This window comes from Chelonus insularis, unplaced genomic scaffold (genome assembly GCF_013357705.1).
Source record: "Chelonus insularis isolate UGA/USDA-ARS -01 unplaced genomic scaffold, ASM1335770v1 contig_358_pilon, whole genome shotgun sequence".
Taxonomy (NCBI): Eukaryota; Metazoa; Arthropoda; class Insecta; order Hymenoptera; family Braconidae; genus Chelonus; species Chelonus insularis.
The window spans coordinates 500,051-522,288 of NW_023276522.1; the positions used below are offsets into that span (position 1 = coordinate 500,051).

The window sequence follows — 22,238 nt, forward strand, 5'->3', positions numbered from 1 at the left end:
TACTGGTGAATCAAATATAATAATAAATAACTAAATATTGAGCTGAATTATATACATTATGATAAATAAAGAAAATAAAATTATATGCAAGATAAAATCAAATCTTTATCAATGATGGTGAAATAAAAAGACATAAAAAGAAGATCAATAATAAAAGAAAACTTACAATTTTTTCACTGTTTTGATTTTCAACTTTATTTCTTATAATATAAGTTCAATAATCCTTGTTAAGATGATTTTATTCTTTTATTTATTTTGAAAATTTGAAAGACAATGAAATTCCTAAATTTAAATTCTGTTGTTATGGAAGACATGACTTACCGACTGACGAAAATAAACTCACATGGTACAATAACTGAATAAATATTAGGAGTGTATACTTCTGAAAAAAATTTGAAAATTTTTACGTCTATTTTCATTAAAAAACTTTCTTTCCAATTTCTAAATAAGTTAAAACGTCTAGTGAATTGACGTAAGTATCGTGAATTAATTTAAGATAAATATAAAATAGTAAAAAAATACCAATCTATTTTAAAATTATTAATAAAATATTCATTTTTTCAATTTCTTTAAAATAAATTGCAGACCATAAAAATTATTACGTATACAGGGCGTTATTCAATCACTCAACTTGATAAGGGGCCAAGAAAAGAAACATTGAAGATACTTTATTTAAATGTATCGGTTTTTTATTTAATAACTTTATAATCGAATTAAATTTAATAATAGTTAATTAAATATAGGTCTAAAGTATATACAGCCTGATAAATAAGGTAAATAACGTTATATACAAGATGGAATGAGATCTTATATCACTGATGGCAAAACAATAATGCATAGAATGATGACAGAAAATAAATGAAAATATTCAATTTTACATTTGTGTAGTTCCTCTCACCATCGTATATAACTTTTGTACTCCTCATTTATACTCACACGTTTAATTGTTTCATATCCAAGAATTATTGAAAAACTAAAGCATGCAGATTGTACAAGTCTTGCAGACAATCCTTTTGAAAACATTCTCATTCCCTCTTCTATCCATAATATTTTGAATGTATTGCACATACTATCTAGACGCTGAACTTGAAGTCTTGCACGAACTATGTCTAATGGATTTGTTATAATGGTTGTCGTGAATCCTCCAAGAGTTCCAGCCACTGACTGAATGAAAAGATGAGATACCCAATTTGGTAACATTCTAATCAGTTCATCTAGCATTCAAATCAAGAGATTATTCATAGATAAATACTCTATCGTTAAAAATGAAATTAATATGAAAATTAAGTGATTAAATAACACGTCCCATACAGTTTTATACGCTTCTTTAATCTTAAAAATATTAATAAATTGATTTTGTTACGAATAAAAATTTTTTTTACCTTGATAAAAAGTATATAAACCCCACCAAAGTGCACTGTTAGGCACATAAGCACAAAGAGACGCTACGTAACCCCTATAAAAACCTTTGACACCATCTCTTTGGTATATTGATCTAATAATTTCACTAGAAATGTAAGCTCTCGACATTCCTGGAGTTAAATTTAATCCTAGTGGATTCATTGCCATCTATTAAGGAGAAAAAAAATATCTTAGAAAATTTTTTACATTATATCTATCAATAAAAAGGGTTAAACACTAAATCTTTAATTTTTGCGTTAATTTATAAAACAAATGTATTTACTTTATCCACAGCTAATTTTCCGTGCTTTGTTGTGACTCCAAGAACCATTAGATGCTGACTTAGAACGTCAAAGGGTACAACAATTGTCTGCGCTACAGCACTCGCTGCTGCCCCTCCAATTAATGCTTTTATTCTTGAATCTAGACCCGCAGTGAACGGTTTTTGACTTAGAATATGTCTTACTCCCTCGTAAGTTGACACATAAAATACTCCTGATACTATTTGGATTGAGCTTATCCAGAACCCGCGGTAGAGTCCTGCCAATCCTTCTACTCTGTAGATTTTGCGATAAGCGTCTATCATTCCTAGAGTAACAATTTAATTAATTCTCAGTTTAATGTTCTTTACGGGTTTTTAAGCAGAGTAAATGTACTGGTCCATTTATAAAATGAACAATAAAAAACTAGAAGTGAAAATAAATAAAAGCTATACAAATAGACTATTCTTTTTTAATTGACTCTAATAATTGAGATCACTATGATGGAAGCAAAGCTGTAGCATTGTTTCTATGAAATAAAGGAATTAAGAGATTTAATAACATCGTTTTTTAAAATTTGCGTTTAGTTAAAGAATATTGATTCTCGAAGCTTATTGAATGATTCTAAACCGTAACTATTTATTTTCCCACAGCAATTATTGAAGTCTGATAATTTTAATCTAATCATATACATATTTTTATTTTTCAAGAGCTTATCATTATCATAAAAATCTTTGCATCATGTTATTATTAAATACAGATCTTTTTTTTTTAATAGCTAATGCACAAAGATAATTAATAGATTATACTTCAACTGTGATCACTTCAAACTTTTGATTATCTTAAATTGTACATTAACGCTGTTCTTTTATATTTATTCTTTAAAAAATCATTTGGCCCATTTTCTCTAAAATGTTGAATTCTTAAAAGCCATATAAATAGCTGATAATAATTTACTCAGTTTAGTTACCTGTATACATGTGATTTTTTCTTTGTATTTGAAGCCGTGTTTTGATAACAGTTAATGGATAAAGGCAACAACGAACTGAGAATGAAGACAGCATACTCAGTGGAAAGAATTTTGTTTTGTCCATCATATCCCACTCGATTGTTCGTATAAACGGTGGTGCCTCGACCGCAGACATCTTGAGGACGAGGTTCGCTCAAATGTATTTGATGTAAAGTTGAATGAGATATTGAAAATAAGGAAGATTTACTTCCAATTGATAAATAAGAACCTTTGCGTAGCCTAAGTCGGCGCATCTCACTACCAATTGTTAAGCATTACTACTTTTGCCAGTGACGTTGATAATAAGTAAACATCATCCAGAACTCATCACTTCAGACTCTGCTTTTGAAGATCAAATTGATAATGAAAAATTAGTATTCGAAAAGAGTAGATATTTAATTAATGAAATTACTCATAATTTAATCTAATTTTAAAAATCAAATTAAATGACAATACATAATAAGGTGTTAACTTACAATAATGATGTAATCATTAAATGTAGCAAGTGATTCGATGTTTTATTAATGTGATAATTAATAGAAATTTTAACTTTGACTTGGTCTAATTATGCAAGATTTTGTTATATTTTTTTTGTTACTTTTTATTATTTTATAACTAAATCTTAAAACAAGAGTTCAATTGTCGCAATAATTTTGTAATTTAAAATGAGTTTTAACTTGATACAAAAAAAGGTTAGAATCAGAAAATAATAAAAATATATAAAAGTAAGTAATTACAATCTAATCCATGATTATTGATTATCTTAAATAAGTTTAATAGGTTTAGTATTTAAAACTTTACAATATTCATTTACTTTACAGATTCATAATTAATAAAAAAAATTACTTGACAATAGAAAATATTATTCTGGTCAGTGGTCGCAAGTTCGAACTATACATGCGCATATACGCAATTGATATGACCGATTGAGTATGATTTTGATGCATACTTTCCAAAAACTGACATAGAGGGACTTACAGACAATTTTCTTTGACCCATCATATATCTTGTTATTTACTGTGGGTAAAAAAAATATTCTGCCTGATGTGACCCTGAAAATAGATTGAATATTTATTTCTCCAATTAATTTTTTCTATTTGTTTTCCATTGATAGATTTTATCTGCAAATATTTGATAAACTTGATGTTATTTCTTACTCAGAAAGGCATTATAAATATTGCGAATTGTTGTCAGGAAATATACTGTTATCTATAGTTCATACCTCTACATGAAACATGTGTTCAGATTGTTTTCTACTGGAATTAGTTCCGTTTCTACTCATTTATAAATAAATATTAACATCAATTAACACAGAAAATAAAGTTCATTTTATTATTAAAGTATTCTATTCGTTCGTTATTTTGTTGTCGAGTTTAATCTATAAAATAATGTGTTATTTTTCTCATTTTTTTTATGAGATATAATTGCCGGTATTATACGTCATGAAACGTATTTTGTTTTTACATTATTAATTTGGTTGTGGGTTTCATTGAATTCCAAAAATTGATGAGACTTATAGAAGAATGGACCAGTTATGTCCGTTATGTCAGAAAGCTGGTTACGACCGAAAAATAAAAACTGTGCAAATTAATTATGAAGAAGCTTTAAAAATGTGTGAATCTGAAACAGTAAGTTATTTTTTTGCTTTATGATTATCAACACTATTTTTCTCTTATGTTTATTATTTATTATATCATGAATTCAATGTGATTTCAGTGTCCATGGCCTTTTGGATATGAAGAATTACAATATATACCTCAAAAAGCTGATTTTCTAGATATACAGCCGGAAACAACAAATGAACAAAAATCTAATGACTTATCAGAGTTAACAATGTCTATTGATTTATCAATGTATACTCCTCCACTTACTCCAAAAGGTAAAATTATGCTAATTTTATTACTAACTATTTGGCATCACTTGATGATTTACACATTGAAATTAATTTTAAAAATTTATTCATTTTTAGGTGACTATTTTACATCACCAACTACGATTTCTAGTAACTCTGATATTTCAAACTCTTTATCGACGCTAAATAGCTATATGAAAAAAGAAAATGACAAAGATCAGATTGTAAAAAAAGATCAGACATTGCCAACATTACAAAGTATCTTCGATATTGATACGAAAAAAAATAATACGTCTCTTGAAATGAAATATCAAGAGAAAATATTTGATCATAAAACAAATCATGTAAAAAGTAAGGAACCGAAGAAAAGTCATCTACGTATAAGAAGTGTTGAAAAGGTGCATGTTCAATTAAAACCAAAAAATTATTCTCACATTATTTCAGGCAAGCACAATACGAAACCTACATTAAAAATCATTTACACCAAGGAGCTGAATGAAAAGATACCTATAAAAAATATTACTTCTAGCTGTAAAAGTGTAGTCAAATCTGCAATATCTCAATCTTTAGCAGAGAATGACTTGAATCGACAAAACTTAGATCAACAATTAATTAAAGATTATGAGTATAACCAAGTAGATATTACTAAGTCATTAAATAGGTCTTTCGAAAGTAATCAAAATGAAAAACAATTGAATAATTTCGATAAAACTTCAGAACAAATAATTAATAATGATGAGTATATGTCTTCAGTACAAAATACTAAATTATCTACAACTAGTGATCAACGTGATATGTCTTCCATTTCTCCAGTATCTATAGATCATTTCCTTGATGAAATATTGTTAGATGGTTTAAATTCAACTCCGCTAACTGAAAATATCGACGACGATTGGTTAAAATCATTAATTTAATATAGTGAGACTCGACGATTTATATATTTTCTATGTTTAATTAATTTTTCTCAACAAAATGTACTATTTTTTTTTAATCAGTATTATTTTTTTATTGAATATATATTATGTTACGTCGATGTAACAAAAACTGAATATACTAATTAACTTTTTTTTCGGATAATTTATACATTGCCATATATATACATTTAGATACTCTACAATATTTTGATGAAAATAAAATACAAAAATTGTTCTTTTCGGTATCGCCGCAAGATCGTAAGACAAGGTAAAAAAATTGTATTAATGTTTAGTTTTCATTAATAATTTAATTTAATCTAACTACTGTTTATTTACAATTTATTATTTGTAATACTCATACTAATATCATTTGATTCTATGCTTATTTTTTCTGTTATTTGATCTGAACTATCATTTTCCATTTCACATTCGATTTCATCTCTATTTACATCTCGATTTTCATCTTCATCAGCATGTTTTCTAGCAATGTGTCTGGCAAGATTACCTTTTTGAGTAAATTTACTACCACATCTATCACAAACAAAAGGCTTTTGTCCGGTATGAATCATTACATGTTGTTTTAGACTATATAATGAATAAAATGATTTGGAGCAAAATGCACAAGTATGGGGCCTTTCGAACGTGTGAAATCGTCGTACATGATCAGCTATTTCAGATAATCTTCTAAAATGTTCACCACAATAATCACATTCTCGTGGTTTTCCACCACCGTGTCCTGCTTTATGTAGTCTCATCTCTTCTGCTTCAAAAAAACTACGACCACAAGTATCACATACATAAGGTTTAGTACCTTGCTTATGTATTTTTTCATGTTTTCGTTTATTTGCACTTTGTGAAAATGCCTTTCCACAAATTTCACAAATATATGGCTTCACACCAGTGTGAATTCTTTCATGCTGCTGAACGGCTATTAACTGTGAAAATTTCTTTTGGCACATTTTGCATGAAAATGGTTTTTCACCTGTATGACTTCTCATATGCTTTTCTATATCACTAGGTCTCATAAATGGTTTACTACATATCTGGCAGCGATAAGGTGGATTAGCATGAAATTTTTTGTGAAAATTTAAAGCGCCTATTTGAGAAAATCTTCTACCACATGTTTCACATTGGTATGGGCGTTCACCTGTATGAACCATAAAATGTCTTTTAAGTAAACATGGACTAGGAAATGATTTCTTACACTGAGAACAGGGATACACAGATTGTTCTTTTCTTCTTTTCCGATCTTTAAATTTCTCCGGATTTTTTTTTTTATTAGAGTCAGTTACGGCAAGATCAATTATTAATCCTAATGAAGCTTCTTCAATACTTTCATTGGTACTGTGTCGTTTATCTTCATTTACTTCAGAGGGAACTAAGATGTCTTCGTTAATTTCTTCAGTAAAATTATTAATACTAACTTGCATTTCTTCTCCTTCTTTTTCATTATCATCATATTGTTGTTTCTTTTCTGGTAAACTTTTATTTTCCTTTAAACGACTATGAAATTCTGTACATTTGATGCAATGAATTGTAGCAGCACCTAAATCTGCAAATATGGTATTGCAGTGATAACACTTATACTCTGCTGGCTTTTTTTCAACTTTCAATTCATTCTGCTTGTTTTGAATATTATCAGTTATTTTATTTACTTCGCTTAATAAGTTACTATTTGTGTTTTGATTTACAGGTGTTAAACTGTCTAGATTCGGTTGTTGTATGACTTTGTCAATTTCTGATTCAGATCCATTTTCTTTATTTTCTGAGTTTGTCATGAAATTTTTTGGTGTTGAAAGAATATCACGATGGTAAGCAAGGTTCATCATATAGTAAGCATTTTGGCATTTCAAACGGAATTCGTAAAAGCGCATTATCTCATCTCTACATGGTATACAAATTTTTTTGGATAAGTAATCACCGTTCTGTACCTATAATAAATAAATATAAAACTATAATTTTATCGAAGATATCATTTAATTAAATAGTAATAATTTTCTAATCCAGTATGAATAATTAAAAAGTTTACAAACAATGTAGGAGATTTAATTGGAAATAAGAAAATTAAATTTCGTAATTGTCAAAATACTTTTTAATGGTTATGATCAATTAAAAAATAGATCATCGAAGTCACTTTCAATACTTCATGAACATTAAAGAGAATAAAAATATTTAGTTTTTATTTGGGAGTTGTTAACCTACATACCGGAAGTGATAAGCAAATCATGATCTTCGATGATAGCGAAAGTTGGCCAGGATTATGATTTTTATTTAATGTAAATATTGATGAATAATTATTTTCATCGAGTTTAGACAAACATAATCGACATTTATCTTCTTTATTTTGAATCATTGTGAATCATAACACATTCGATACGATCATGGAATATAAACTATACATACAGGATGAGTCTAACCTAATTCTAAATTAGGTTACCGTAGGCGTACAATTTAGTTTTAGTCAAATTGCATTTGAGAATATAGATAAACGCAATTCGTGGTTGTGTAAAAATCGCGAAAGTCTTTTTATAAAAATAGCTCTCTATTCATTAGATTTTCCGCCATTAGCGATCATTACGCCCTCTACAACTGTCACAAGGGCGGATTGGAATGAAGTTAACTGAGCGACGCGAGCGGCCATGATGGTGAATTCGAGATGAGTTTTATTTGCGGGAATTTTTTTCAAAAGAAAAATAAATAGTTCGACTTAATAATTATTAAAGTATTACTTAAGTGTTTGAGAGCAGCAAATCAATTTGTTATGTGTAAAACACAAAAATTTTTATCTCAGCCATTTCAATCGACAAGCAAGAATAATTATTAACTAAAAGATCGTTGCAATTAAAACAACAAAACAGTGGAAAGCACAATAGGAAAAAATTACAAAACATTATTTTGCCCAGTTTTTCTATGATTAGATAGAATATGTTTGTAATTTATTTGAATTGAATATGGATATAATTTGTTATAGAAACTTTGATTTTGGGCTATTCTAAATGCCAGAAATGATAAACATTTCTCTAATCCTATAGCACTCTAAATAGAAATACGTATTCCTAGTGTTTTGGAGTAATAACTAATGAATGATGATTTATTTAATAAAATCAAGAATAAATAATAGTATTTTGCAGTATTGACATAGTGGTTTTCAATAAAAGAATTCAAGTGAATATTTTGCGTTACGTGATTAGTGTAGTGAAGTTGTGTTAGTGTTTTGTTTTGATTTTGAGTTTGTAACGTTGTGATTCTTCGAATTTATCCGGCATCGACCTTGATAGAAACAAAATATTGGAGCAGTAGGTCAACATCGGTAAGTCTGTTTTTTTTTCACAAAAAACATATCTGAATTATTCTGTGGAAATAACAATGATATTTTTCACTTATTAATAAAATTTAAAATATATATTGGTCTATTATAAAAATTAGAGACAATAACGATAATAAATATTTGATTTACAAATTAATAAAATCCTGAAAAATTATTTATGTAATCGATTAATGGAATGAAGACAGTGTTATCAACATTCTTCTAATCACAAATACATTTGCAAATATAAATGCATGTTATAAACCAGGAAATTCTTTACAAATATAAGGATATAAATGTTATAAAATATATGTGCTATGAAATTCACATGTGTATATGATGAGTTGTAGCACAATTATTATTTTACAAATTTATTCGATGAATAAAACACAAAATGATGATAATATTTTTAAAATATCATTTACAATTTTTATACAACTAATGTTGTAAATAACATTGACAGAGACCTTTGTAAAGCTTAAAAAGAAATAAGCTTACATAAAGCAAGAATGCAAATTAAACCAGTTTTTGAGAGATAAAAATCAACGACCTAGTTAATACCAATAAAACATCTTAAATAATAAATTTTTTTCTAAGGGTTTTTTCTAATATATTTTTATTCACATTTTTTGTTTTTTTTTTCAAAACAAATTGATGAAATATTATTTTGAAAAACAAAAAAAATACATTCCATAATGTATATTTAGTATAACTTTGTTTAGGATCATTATTCGTTAGATTATTGTAATATTTTTACCGTTAATTAAAAAATAATACATATTCCGAAGCAACAGGATCGAAATTTATACAATAATTATTTGTTAATGATCAAAAAGTTAATGAGATTTTTTATTCTCATTTTTATGATAATTAATAAATAGTTGTAGATGATAAGTTGTTGTAAATAAAAACTCATCATGATTGTTGCATGTTAATATTGATGAATAATCGATATAAATAATATTGATTAGAAATCCTCAATTAAGGAAATTATACTGACAGTAAATTAGCAGGCCATCATAATACTGATAATTATGGTCTATGTACTATGTTTTCATTAAGAAAAATTTCTGTTCATCCAATGAAAATTGTTTATCATCATTACTTGAAAACGTTGATAACAATTTTTTATTCCTTACAATTTATTTAGAAATTATTTCAAAAGATCTGAGTATATTGAACAATCTTTTCAAAACAATAATAGATGATCTGGAATGTTTCAATTTTTAAAAAAATCTCAATTAAAAAAGTGATATGAACCAGAATAACTCAGTCATTTCCTTGGAAAAGTATATTACACATTTTTTTTCCCAAGTATCATAATAACCATGCTATTATATCCATGTACCAATAGAATTTTATTTGTGTTATACAATAGAAATTCTCTAATAGTCCAGTTCTTAGTATAATATATTGGACCTTGCACGAAACTGAATAAATAAATAAATATTCCATTGAAATAGTGATTGAAACTTTTTTTTAAAAAAATGATAAAGTAATGATTTAATATTTATATTAACATGAAATAAAATATAGTAAAATGCTTTTAAAGAATTGTTTTTCAATATTAATTAATTATCTTTTTATGTAGAAGATAAGTATTTTTGTTAAGTATGGTGAATACCAAATTTGAAAAATTGCCAATAAGGTATCATAAAATTAGCAAAGATTAATATATGAATATGAGAAAGAATGAGAAAGAAAATAACCTTGAAGTTTACACATCAATCGATTCATACTGATAAAAAAATAATTATTCAATTTTAAAAACGTTTTTCTTTACCTTCTGCTTGAGTATAAAACCGGTAAGAGATTACAATATTGAGCAGTTAATTACATTGTCTCGAAAAGATTCCTTCATTATTATTCTTTATAATGATACGAATTGAACTAATTTTATCATTATTAATATTCTTTTATGTTATTGTAAATTGTCAAAAAGATCAGTTACCCAACAAATCTTATCGAAATTTGTATGGATCCAAACCTTTTTTACCATCACTCCAAACATTGTTAGATGCTGTACAAGGGGTTTTTCAGTTGAGTAGAGACAGTGATGAATTTAAAAGAAGAGAACCTCTTGATCAGACACCAAATGATGGTTCAAAATACGATTTTATAATTGTGGGTGCTGGTACAGCAGGTGCAACTTTGGCAGGACGACTAAGTGAGGAGAAAACTGTTTCAGTTTTGTTACTTGAAGCTGGACCAGAGGAAAATATTATTATGGATATACCATCAGCAATACCATTAACACAATGGAATAGTGATGTTAATTGGAGGTATCGTACAGAACCATCGGATAGTTATTGTCTTGGGATGAAAAATCATAGCTGCTATTGGCCCAGAGGGAAAGTCATGGGTGGCAGTAGTACTTTGAATTACATGATTGCAACTCGAGGACACCCAAAAGATTACGATCATTGGGCAGAAATGGGCAATCAAGGTTGGTCTTATGAAGATGTTTTACCATATTTTAAAAAGTTGGAAGATGTCGATTATTTACAAGTTAAAGATGAAGGTTTACATGGTCGTGGTGGACCAGTTCCTATAAGACATCCTCCATTCTTCACTCCTATATCAGAAGCTTTCGTGCAAGCTGGTGTTGAACTAGGATACAAAGTGGTTGATTATAATGGAATTAAACAAACTGGATTTTCTCATCTTCAAACGAATATCAAAGATGGATACAGATTTTCAAGCAACAAAGCTTACTTACATCCAGCTCGATATCGTAAAAATCTTATTGTGTCAAAAAATAGTATGGTAATTAAAATTATATTTAATGATGATAACACTCGAGCTATTGGAGTGGAATATAAAAAATCAAAAAGAATTTATAGAGTTTATGCTAAGAAAGAAGTTATAATAAGTGCTGGATCAATTAATTCTCCTCAACTATTAATGCTATCAGGAATAGGACCAGTTGATAATCTTAAAGAATTTAATATTAAACCCATTGCTGATCTTCCTGTTGGAGAAAATTTGATGGATCATATCGCTTATGGTACATTAATATTTAAACTTAATCAACCAGTAGCACTGAACTTTAATGAAGTTAGTGATTTATCAAATCCGTATGTTCGCGATTTTTTGTTGAAGAAAAGTGGACCACTAGCGATACCTAATGGATGTGAGAGTATTGCATTTGTGGATGTTGATAATTTCACTGGTCAAGAAGAATATCCTAATTTAGAATTCTTATTTTTGTCTGGTACTGTTTTTACTAATTTCTTATTTCCTCATATTTGGGGAATAGCTGATGATGTTTGGGCAAAAATGCTTACAAAAATTGACGTCAACGGTCACTATATTACCATCTTTCCAATGATTTTACGACCAAAAAGCAGAGGTAGAATTTTATTAAAAAGTGCCAGTCCTTATAGACAACCACGTATAATTCCTAACTACTTAAGCGATAAAGATGATGTAAGAGTATTAGTAAGTGGAATTAAAAAAGCATTAAAAGTAACTGAAACAGAAACAATGCAAAAATTTGGAGCTAAACTTGTTCACTTTCCTTTCAAAGGTTGTGAACATCTAGATCGTAATAGTGATGAGTACTGGGAATGTGCTCTTAGAACGATTACTTTTAATATATATCATTATTCAGGAACTTGTAAAATGGGTCCACAAAATGATCCATCAGCTGTTGTTAATTCAAGACTACAAGTAAATATAGTTTTCTTCAAGTTTTCATTTTTAATAGTTAAATTCTGTATAATTATAATTACTTGTAGGTACATGGAATTGATGGTCTACGAGTTGGAGACGCTTCGATTATGCCATCAATACCGTCTGGGCATACCAATATTCCAACATTCATGATTGCAGAGAAGCTTGCTGATATGATTAAAGCAGACTGGGGTTTGTCAACCAAAAAGAGATAGAATAAATGTTTGAATAACCGATACACTAAGGGTAATATGACATGAACTGCTAAATTGCTTGCAAGGTAAACATCACTCATTTCATGTCATTAAATAACAAATCTCAATATTAGAGAAGTTAGCAATATTACACAATTGATCGAAAACAAATTTAAACGTATGAATAATTTTCATTTAAATTTTGATCTGGTAACAAATGAATTATTATCATTTAAGTTTATAATGAATTCACCAGTTTTGAAATAATTTTAATTAATTTTATCAGATAATTAAAATCCATTACATATTTTCAAGTAGTATGCTTTTGTATCTACAGTTGCCATTTTATTTGAGAAGGCGTCGATAATACTGTTCTCATTCCATCAATCGGTTATATAAATAATTGGTTAATATTTTATTTACTTTTGAATTACAATTTTTTGCATTTTTAATTTCTTATCAAATCAGAGACTTGATACGAAAGTTTGAATTGATTAGATGATTATTTTTTTTATAGAAAGAAACCATTCACTCTTAAAATACCATAATTAAAAATTTGTCTCTATTAAGTAATCTACATCTGATACTTTATTAATAGATGTAAAATTAAGAATCTTTACTTCTAAAGAGTAACATTAGCTAGCGCTCTATTTATATATTTTTGTATATCTTGAATTTTTGCGAATTGATAACGACAATCAGTATTTCCAACTAATAGTCCTGCTAATGTAAAACTACCATCATGAGCTGATGGACATAATATGGGAGTGCCTTGTCTTCCTTGAATCTAAAAAAAATATATTTCGAGTTTAGAAACAATGCAATATTAATCTTTAACAAAAAATGACTTAAATCTACGTCATAAGTAATATTAAAATATATTCTTTTCTTACCGAACACTTTGATGAATAAAAACTGGAACAAAAACTACTTGGATGTTTTGTACAATTGTATTGTAATGTTTTATTAAAAAAAGGAACAGTCCAATCGCCAAAGTAATCACAACACTCCTTGTCTGGTAGATAATTTAGCCATAATTGTTTTCGTGAAAGAACTAAAAACATTAATATTAGAAAAAAAAGTAAAAAAAAAAAAAAAAGAAGTATGAATATCATTACCTCCAGACTTTTTTTCTAATCTTTCATCTAGATAGATACATACATCTTCAATGGTAGTATTCAGTTTATACGAATCAGTAAAATTTATTTGAGAATCAATACTAAATGGTTTTTCCAAAATTAATGTCGTAAAAAGATTTTCATTTATTCTAAAGACATCAATATCATAATATTTTTCATAATAACTTCTAGATACATATAATTCTTGAATTATATTATTACTTTTTTTTGACCAGTCATAAACTCGAACAGTTACATTTTGTGAAAAATTATCACTGAAAATCCAAACAATTTCTCTCTTTAATATTTAATAGTAGTGTGTAATTTTTGAATAATTAAATAAATTGTCTTACTCTGGCATACAATTCCTAGTAGTTAATACAGCTTGAGGGTGAATAAGAACACCTGCACACTGAAATATAGCCTTTATACTTTTAGATTCCTTTAATGGTAGTGCGAATATTTCTACAACCCATGTAAGATCTTTGTTATCAATACCAGGATTTGGCCAGAAATTTGGATGACAAGTTAAACACAAAAGTGGAAAAATTTGAAAAAAAAATATTTGTAACCAACACTTCTTCATTTTAAATAATGTATTGCAATAAGCGACAATGCAGTAATTTATTAACTTGACAATCTAGACAATCTAAAATTTAAATTATTTATATCTAAATTGTTAAATGATAAAATTTGAATAAATTATAGTTGGTTTTGAGTATGAACGTGACATTATTACTTTTTCTTTATAAAAAACGATCATTTTATCAGTACTTTATTAAAATCTACAACATATCTATCTTAAGACGTGACAGAAACATAGAAACTTAAAAAAAAACTCTTTTTTTTCGTTGTAAATTTTTATTTCTATCTATTTGAATGCTAGATCTTTTAGTCAAGTAGTATCATATGAGATATGAAATAATTTTTATATCTTCTGAGTAGCAAATAATTGAAAAAGTAAAAATTGAAAAATTATTATTCTTTTAATTTATTCTTTAGTATTAAGACTCAGTAAATCTACAAATTCATATAATAATAAAATCGGATTATAGTATTATCCTCCAAGAACGTATAAAAATTCACCGAAAGATAAACATTTCAAAGACAGAATTAATTACATTTCTTTATCTTCAGTTCACTCATTAAGAAATCTCAACAAATCTCTTAGGATTATCATATTTAGCTGAAAATATTATGTTTTGTTTAATAACGGAAAATACATAAAAGATACAACTATAAATATCACAAATAATGGAAATATATGAATGAAATAAGAGGCAAATATATTATTAGTTTGTGTATCAATAATTTATTCCTTTATTTAACATACAAGAATTATTCGTAACGCGTCTTAAATCTATTATAGAATACATTACATTGATATGACTTTACAATGATACTGTTTATGTCACAGGGCAATTGAAGAATTTATTTCTTTCACATTAATTCATTATGGATGATTATTATTCAATTTATAATGTAAAATTTATTATTTTTCTTTGCTATAAATTTTTTTCTTTTTCAGTTTATTAATTGAATATAAGCGTTTATTGCTTTGCTGATGTAGCTAAGCACATGCAAATTATGTTTGCCAATGCATATGCTACTCTTAATAAGGATACTATTGTTAGTAGCATTGAAAAAATTTTCTATTTCTTTTTTGAAAAGTAGTTTTAGTGAATAAAATGATTTTTTTTAGTCGATTAATTTCAGTTATTTTTTTCATATTGTCCTCTTATACACGTATGAAATTTAATCCTATGGTTGTTTTATTATACCTTTCTTTTTATGATATATTTATATGTATTACCACATATAGTTATAATTAGTTCTAACATATCAAAGTTTTTTTTTTCATGATTATAGAGGTCTGTTGATCCGTTTTTCACATTGAAAAAATATATATCAATTTAAAAAGAATCTACTGACATATGTAGATACAAAGATATGTATGTATAAGTATTTTCTCTTGGTAATTATTTCCTTCACTTTGGCAATATTTCTGATTACCTTAACCTTGAAGTACCTGAACTATGATTAAATTAGTTAAAAGAAAACTAATAATCAGCAGAAGTTGAATCAATGAAGTAAATAACTCAATAAATAAAGAAAAATATTGAATATTCATTTAATTATTTTTAGTAATTTTTGGAAAAAATTGAGTAGCCATTATTTTGTAAATAAACTAGTCAAGTATTTGATATACAATGATAAATGTAATAAGAATATTACGGATCAAGATAAAAATAATTAGAAATATTGGCTGAATTGTTAATTACTTCTATCGACCATCAAGTCTCGAAAGCTATTCACTTCTCTAACAAATACAGTCATAATTTCAGAGTTTTTGTATATTTTATTATCATTTTATTATTAACAAAAAACATCATGGAAATGTATAATGAATTAATTTAATTCAAACAAATTTTTTCAATTTTCCATTTACACATAATAATTCTAGTCTTCTAATAATTTCTATTAGAAGCTACCCACAGAAGCATTGATGAATTGTTTCACAGGATAATATTTACAATAATAATAATAATAATTAAACAATTGGATTTGTTTCTTCTCCTCGTAAAATGTCGTCCATTGACATTGTTTTTTTTTTAATTCTCTAACAATATATAAATATGTTATTTGTTAAAATTAAGCAGCTTATTGTTTTTATTTTTATTTAATTTTATTAAATAAACAGCAAAATGATATTAATATAGAAACAGTCTAATAACACAGCTATCGATAGTAAACTTAGCACTTATATAGAAATATATATATTCACTTATATATATTTATATAGAGCCTACTGACAAATTCTTGACTCGAGAATCGTCACTATCACGTTCCAGACATGGCAATTTAATACTTGATCCACTCGGTCGAGAAAGGAACTCGATCGATTCAGAGATCAAAAAATAATCTATCCTATTATCCTCGTAGTCTCTCTATTACCATATTATTGCTATCAAAAAGCAAAAATAATTGAAAAATGAGTCGCATTAAACGATGAGGAAATGTATATTTTTTTAAATAATTAATCAATTCTTTTTTTTTCAATTCGTTTTATCAACTGAATAATTTTGTTCGATTTTTTTTCGTATAACTAAGTGAGTTTTTTTGTTAACTGTTAACTCTTAATACTTCAATATAATTAATTCTTTATAGTTATTTTCTTCATTCTTTGTCATTTTGACGTTATATCGCCCATTTATCAAATAGTTACTTTATACACAAACATAATTTATAAAATAATTAAATAATTTTATAGAGGTACAATTTTTTCATTTTGATGTACTGGTGTTTCGTACGCTGGCACACATTTATAATACTGAGCCGGATACGATGTGTAGAGATTTGAAGAGGGTGAAAGTCGTCCACGGAATCGTCCTCTTGCCAAAAAGATCATGAGAATCAAGCAGAGTAATGTTAGAACAACTATTAAAGTAATTGGTACAATTCCCCAACCACTTCTATTACTTTGATGATTCTCATTTTTACTGTTGTCAGTCTACAAAAGTGAAAAGAACATTTTTTTAATATAAGTTTTACGTCTTATTCAGTTCTATTCTACGAAATAGAAATGTTAGAAAACTTACCTCGTTGATGGGACAGACGGGGCAACAGGTGCCCTGTTTTGGTGGTAGAGGGTTTGAACATGCTACAGAGCATACAGTTTCTCTGCAGACAAGTCTACCAAGTGCATCACATTTGCAAGATGTGCAGGCATCTGGATTCCATGATGATCCTTCAGGATGAGTGATGTTACGATGATCCACACAAGTCGCATGACAACGACATGTCTTTTAAAAAAAAAATTTAAATCAATTAGTTATTGAGAATAATCCAACTTATTTTTAAAATATTACTTTATAGTTTTAATAAAATGACTTTTATTTTATTTATGTCAAAGGAGAGTGAATATAAGTATTAATATCTTACAATTTCATTATAGTTTGTTTAATCATTATATTAGAATTTCCTTTAATTTTCAATTATTCATATGAATATATTTTGATTGATGTCACTAAAACATAGAAACTATGAAATTGCTTTAGCTTGTTTACTTTTACATAATAGCAATATTCAGAAATGTACCTAGAGCTTAAATATAATTAGATTTTATTTACATTTTAGAACAAATTTGACATAAAATAGTTGGTCTTTTATATTAAAAGTAAATGTTGTTTTTTTAAACTTTGAATTCTCATCCAAGAAAATAACATCTTTGTGAAAATATTTATAAACATCAAATGGAGATGATAAAAAAAATGAATTTTTTTTTGTTAATTAAATAAATCTTGGCAAAAACTAAAGATAAAATATTGTACTATTACAGGTTAATTATTTAGTTAGTATAATTAAAATCAAATCAAGTTTTAAAAATAAATAAACAAGAAGGAACAAGATAATTCATAGAGAAAAATGGTATTATAAGAACATTATTCGAAATATTCAAAGGAGTTACATACAAAAATGAAATTGTTAGAAAGAAAAAAAGGAAATAAATAAAGATAAAATAGAAATAAGTATTACCGGACAGCCACGTCTGTTATGTTTGTAGCCATAAGGACATTTCTTCTTACACCCTAACGGTGGACAATCCAATGCCTGAGGTTTACATTCACAGAGAGTACAATCATTTTCATCCATGACAAAACCGTGATCGCAGTGTAAATCGCATTTTAGCTCTGGGCAAATGACACTACGCTCCTCTTGCTCATCAGAAGTTCCAGGGCCGTTTACTGGGATGACAGTGACGTTGTGTTCTGGATTACTCTGACAAGCGCAAACAGGACAGTCTCCTTGGTCTCTCTCAAGCTTACAATCGAGACCACAATGTACTAGCTTGGGGCACATTTTGTTCGTAGAATTCATGGTACTCTGCAAATAGAAGAACAATATGATGAGATTCTCTTTAGTCTCACTGTCTTCTTTTCTCTCATACTTTTTTCCCTACTTTGTTTTATTATATTTCATTCGAATATTATATATTTTTATTCATTATTTTATCCGTCATCTTTTCATTCTTTTCTTTATCTTTCTCATTTTCATTTCCCTCCTCTTTTGTCTTTTTTCTTTTTTATTTCGATGAAACTACGAAATATATATTAGAAACGTGTTCAACTGAGCGTGTATTACACCGTAAAATACAGATGAATCAGGAAATTGCAAGTAAAGTAAGACTCACTGAAGAAGTAGAATGAAAAGTGCTAGTCTTGCAATACCATCATGCGGGGAAATTTGAGAAATGAAAGTATGAAAGAATGTCGACAGATAATAAGTCAGTAATTTTTAAAAACAAATCAAAGAAATGTAACTACTTTAATTTTTTATGATGATTCTTTTTAATTAAATATTGGGTCAGTTATATTTTTACAAAGAGGTCAATATGTTAAAAACAGAAAATTATATTTATAGAAAATCTAAAGCTCTAAATAAAGTCTTTTGTTAGTTCAAATAATTACGTCAGTATGAATCTCACAAATAAAAGCAATATTTTTTTTAACCTAGAGATATTTTATTAAAATTAAGTACACAAATTTAGATACGTCATAAAAATGACTCTTTAATTTTATGACTAAAAATATTTGAGGATTTTTTTTCTTGCATAAATTTTGAATTTAAAAGTGAAATGATGATTTAGCAAAATAAACTCAATTGACTTGATAGATATAAGGTAATAAAATTAAGGTCTTTAATAATGAAAGAGAGTAAGTTACAAATTGTATGCCAAGAGAATCAAGACAGAAAACGTCTTCTAATTGGCTTTTCATCTTAATACCTTACGTCACACAACGAAATTGGAACAAGAATTAATCCTAGAGATTCATTAACATTTCCGGAACTCCGTTGAGGCTTTACCAACGATAAAAGTATTAGTATTTTTTTAAAGTTGGTAATAAATTTTTTACATCTAATATGAATCAAGTGAAATGAAACTTTTAATACCCAATATGAATTATATTAATACCAAATTATTTTTCTTTTTTATTCTAATAATTTTAAATAATAAAAAAAAATGTAATAAGTTTATCATCTATTATGTATGTTAAATTAATTTATAAAAGTAAATTACTCAAGACTGTTTATCACGAACCGTAGATGATAAATTAATTTATAAAACTAACATAAAGTGGATGAAGAAGAGACAGAAGAAAAGTTAAGAATGTTATACTTTTTATCCAGAAGAAGTGACATTGACAAGATAAAAAGTGTATGAAGAAATGAGCTAAGTAGAAAGGTAATTAATCAAAATGATCGTCAAGTGTACCTCAGCATCGTTGGGGCACTCACAACTGGGACAGCTGTCGAGATCGTCTAGTGTACCAAGATGACAAGGTGGTTCACAATTCACCAGAGAATCACAATTCTCAGTGGGCATATTCGCGATGGTAGTAAAGGTTTCAGTTTCATTGTTGGAGTCAAGACAACGTGGGCAACATTCTCCAGTTATCAGTTGAGATGATCCTTCACAACTCTTGCACATGGTAGTATGACAAGACCGCGTTCCTATCCCATTACTCTCTTCACAAGTACAATTTGTGCAAGGTTCTTGATTCCACTGTTCTCCAATGGCACGAGGTGAACCTGACTCATCAATACATCCCTTGAATTCACCCTCATCCTTAGCAGCCCATGATATCGGTGCTAAAGAAAAGAAAATAAGTCATTAGTTAGCGGTTTAACAAATCCTCTTGGGAACAATTTAACTTCTGATGCTTGGGGGAGTTTTCAACTATAAATGGGTTTTAAAGTATAACCAAAGTAGTAGTAGTTTTATCAGTGTGCTAATACATTTACGATTACGAGCGCTGGAGTCTCTTGAAATAGTAGCACCTTGAGATTACAAGATTTTCCACCGCGTGTACTTAGCAAGGAAATTAGTTACTATGACTTGGATATGACTTTGATACTTACTTTGAGGAACGCAGTGATACAAAGGACAGCAACTGCCTGGAGTTTCTTCTGCTGCACTTCTAACTTCCGGTCGTTGCCCTTCTAGACATTTCACAGGAGGACAAGGAGATACACATTTACAACCATCTTCTGTTGCTATACTATCTTCTGGACATGTTAAACTCTGAGCTTCTGTAACAGTCAAGAATATTTTCTCTTTAGTACTTGAGAAAGGGAATCATTTCAGTCTTACTAATTAAAATTGTTTATTCTTTTTTTAAAGTAATTATGTAATAATTTAAAATATTTTTTATTGCTATTATAAACAATAATGAATTAAAATTAATAAAAAATTAAAATAATTCAAGTGAGATTATTCAATAAAAATTATAAATTGTGAAGTTTGACTTGAGGTGACATAACAATGAATGAGAAAATTTTATATTATTAAAAACTTAAAGTCAAGCTTTATTTTTGAAATATAACTTTTAAAGCTATACATAATTTTATTTGATATTGTTTGATGAAGTTGTTTCAAAACGTATTTTACTTGACAACCTAGATACATTTATCTTTTCTCACTTTTCAGTATTCTAGTGAATTCAGTAAAGCACTGAACTCTACTTTCTTAGTTGATTTCTTGACAATCTTCATAATATAACAATTTATATACAATAAATTACTGCTTTCATTTCATTTACTCGATAATGAATTGTTTTCAATGTAAACTAACATTCAAATTTCATTTTGAAATTTAAGTTGTATTAAATCTATGTGAATTAATTTTATGAAAACATGGTAACTATTTGATTTGTTAATTACTCCTTTAGAAAATTTTTCACTTAAAAAAGTAAATAAAAAAAAATATGTTTGTATATCAAATTTTACATACTTCTTTCTTTCTAATTTAGTGTTTTTTTTTAAAAGTTACACTAAATGTTTTTATCTCAATATAAAAATAACGAAAAATGGTTAAATTATTAGGAAACATGATAAAAAAAAATTCTATACATTTTTCATAATTAAAAAGAAAAAATCATATGATTAAATTGAGTGTTTAAAATCTGGTAATTAAAAATAAAAAGAAAAAAAAAATTTATAGCTCATAAAGTCGATGGTACTAGGAAACTTATTCAATAATAATAAATGTTTAATGGAAATAAATGTAAAAGTTTGAAGTGTTTACAAGGAGCTATTTCTAACTGAAAAAAAAACTTTTCAAATTTAATCTACAGAATTTCGAATTAATATTTAGAGCTTTATCCACTTGAAAGTTATAGCTGTAATCACGATCAAGTATGCGCGAAGGGAATTCCTGAATTATTTTGCGCCGGAAATACGATTAACATAAATACACGTCCGGATAAATATCTGTAAAATGGGAATTATTACGTGAACCCAATGGCAAAACGATGCCGATAGAATCTTAATGTAATGGTACTCGTGTTGAGATCTAGTGTGTGGAGCAATAAACCGAAAGTTCTGTGAGTACTTTTCATCTGATCTAATCACTTCTGTGGTTATTTCTCTACTTAGTAGTTAACTGTACCTATTCATATGGTAAAAGTAAACTTTATGTCGACACCTTTTCGGTTCAAAATTTCAAGT

General features: G+C 27.5%; 6 protein-coding genes across 13 annotated transcripts in view; 2 read left to right on the plus strand and 4 right to left on the minus strand.

Moving 5' to 3' along the window:
* Nucleotides 1-667: 667 nt before the first annotated feature.
* On the minus strand, nucleotides 668-3,544 carry LOC118066952 (solute carrier family 25 member 44). 5 transcript variants are annotated; one of them, XM_035083416.1, is made up of 6 exons: nucleotides 3,517-3,537; nucleotides 2,900-3,012; nucleotides 2,632-2,806; nucleotides 1,685-1,989; nucleotides 1,383-1,569; nucleotides 668-1,214 (listed from the first exon to the last, which is right to left on the minus strand). In XM_035083416.1, exons 3-6 carry the CDS (start codon nucleotides 2,804-2,806, stop codon nucleotides 895-897), a joined length of 987 nt encoding a protein of 328 aa, XP_034939307.1. In that variant the 5' UTR covers nucleotides 2,900-3,012; nucleotides 3,517-3,537; the 3' UTR covers nucleotides 668-894. The 5 variants fall into 5 exon arrangements, with proteins under 5 accessions (XP_034939307.1, XP_034939306.1, XP_034939305.1 ...); XM_035083415.1 differs by lacking the exon at nucleotides 3,517-3,537 and adding an exon at nucleotides 3,147-3,498; XM_035083414.1 differs by having other exon boundaries at nucleotides 2,632-3,009; nucleotides 3,517-3,544.
* A 278-nt stretch (nucleotides 3,545-3,822) lies between these two features.
* On the plus strand, nucleotides 3,823-5,704 carry LOC118066965 (uncharacterized). Of its 2 annotated transcripts, XM_035083433.1 has the most exons (4): nucleotides 3,824-4,298; nucleotides 4,387-4,549; nucleotides 4,640-4,873; nucleotides 4,967-5,704. In XM_035083433.1, exons 1-4 carry the CDS (start codon nucleotides 4,194-4,196, stop codon nucleotides 5,434-5,436), a joined length of 972 nt encoding a protein of 323 aa, XP_034939324.1. In that variant the 5' UTR covers nucleotides 3,824-4,193; the 3' UTR covers nucleotides 5,437-5,704. The 2 variants fall into 2 exon arrangements, with proteins under 2 accessions (XP_034939323.1, XP_034939324.1); XM_035083432.1 differs by having other exon boundaries at nucleotides 3,823-4,298; nucleotides 4,640-5,704.
* A 20-nt stretch (nucleotides 5,705-5,724) lies between these two features.
* Nucleotides 5,725-8,213, minus strand: LOC118066964 (zinc finger protein 154-like). Its single transcript, XM_035083430.1, has 2 exons — nucleotides 7,643-8,213; nucleotides 5,725-7,367 (listed from the first exon to the last, which is right to left on the minus strand). Exons 1-2 carry the CDS (start codon nucleotides 7,787-7,789, stop codon nucleotides 5,769-5,771), a joined length of 1,746 nt encoding a protein of 581 aa, XP_034939321.1. The 5' UTR covers nucleotides 7,790-8,213; the 3' UTR covers nucleotides 5,725-5,768.
* On the plus strand, nucleotides 8,064-12,811 carry LOC118066961 (glucose dehydrogenase [FAD, quinone]-like). 3 transcript variants are annotated; one of them, XM_035083427.1, is made up of 3 exons: nucleotides 8,064-8,746; nucleotides 10,884-12,415; nucleotides 12,484-12,811. In XM_035083427.1, exons 2-3 carry the CDS (start codon nucleotides 10,970-10,972, stop codon nucleotides 12,631-12,633), a joined length of 1,596 nt encoding a protein of 531 aa, XP_034939318.1. In that variant the 5' UTR covers nucleotides 8,064-8,746; nucleotides 10,884-10,969; the 3' UTR covers nucleotides 12,634-12,811. The 3 variants fall into 3 exon arrangements, with proteins under 3 accessions (XP_034939318.1, XP_034939317.1, XP_034939319.1); XM_035083426.1 differs by lacking the exon at nucleotides 8,064-8,746 and having other exon boundaries at nucleotides 10,546-12,415; XM_035083428.1 differs by lacking the exons at nucleotides 8,064-8,746; nucleotides 12,484-12,811 and having other exon boundaries at nucleotides 10,546-12,184; nucleotides 12,273-12,408.
* A 65-nt stretch (nucleotides 12,812-12,876) lies between these two features.
* Nucleotides 12,877-14,350, minus strand: LOC118066966 (uncharacterized). Its single transcript, XM_035083434.1, has 4 exons — nucleotides 14,084-14,350; nucleotides 13,731-14,005; nucleotides 13,506-13,666; nucleotides 12,877-13,399 (listed from the first exon to the last, which is right to left on the minus strand). Exons 1-4 carry the CDS (start codon nucleotides 14,314-14,316, stop codon nucleotides 13,235-13,237), a joined length of 834 nt encoding a protein of 277 aa, XP_034939325.1. The 5' UTR covers nucleotides 14,317-14,350; the 3' UTR covers nucleotides 12,877-13,234.
* Nucleotides 14,351-15,017: 667 nt separating this feature from the next.
* cmpy (crimpy) overlaps nucleotides 15,018-22,238 on the minus strand; it is a 103,779-nt gene continuing 96,558 nt past the window's right edge. The window contains exons 5-9 of the mRNA XM_035083429.1: nucleotides 20,652-20,822; nucleotides 20,005-20,381; nucleotides 18,267-18,614; nucleotides 17,330-17,533; nucleotides 15,018-17,241 (exon numbers count right to left, since the gene is read on the minus strand). Of these exons, the coding sequence (XP_034939320.1) occupies nucleotides 16,996-17,241; nucleotides 17,330-17,533; nucleotides 18,267-18,614; nucleotides 20,005-20,381; nucleotides 20,652-20,822 (1,346 nt within the window). The 3' untranslated portion in view covers nucleotides 15,018-16,995. The remainder of the gene's footprint in view (nucleotides 17,242-17,329; nucleotides 17,534-18,266; nucleotides 18,615-20,004; nucleotides 20,382-20,651; nucleotides 20,823-22,238) is intronic.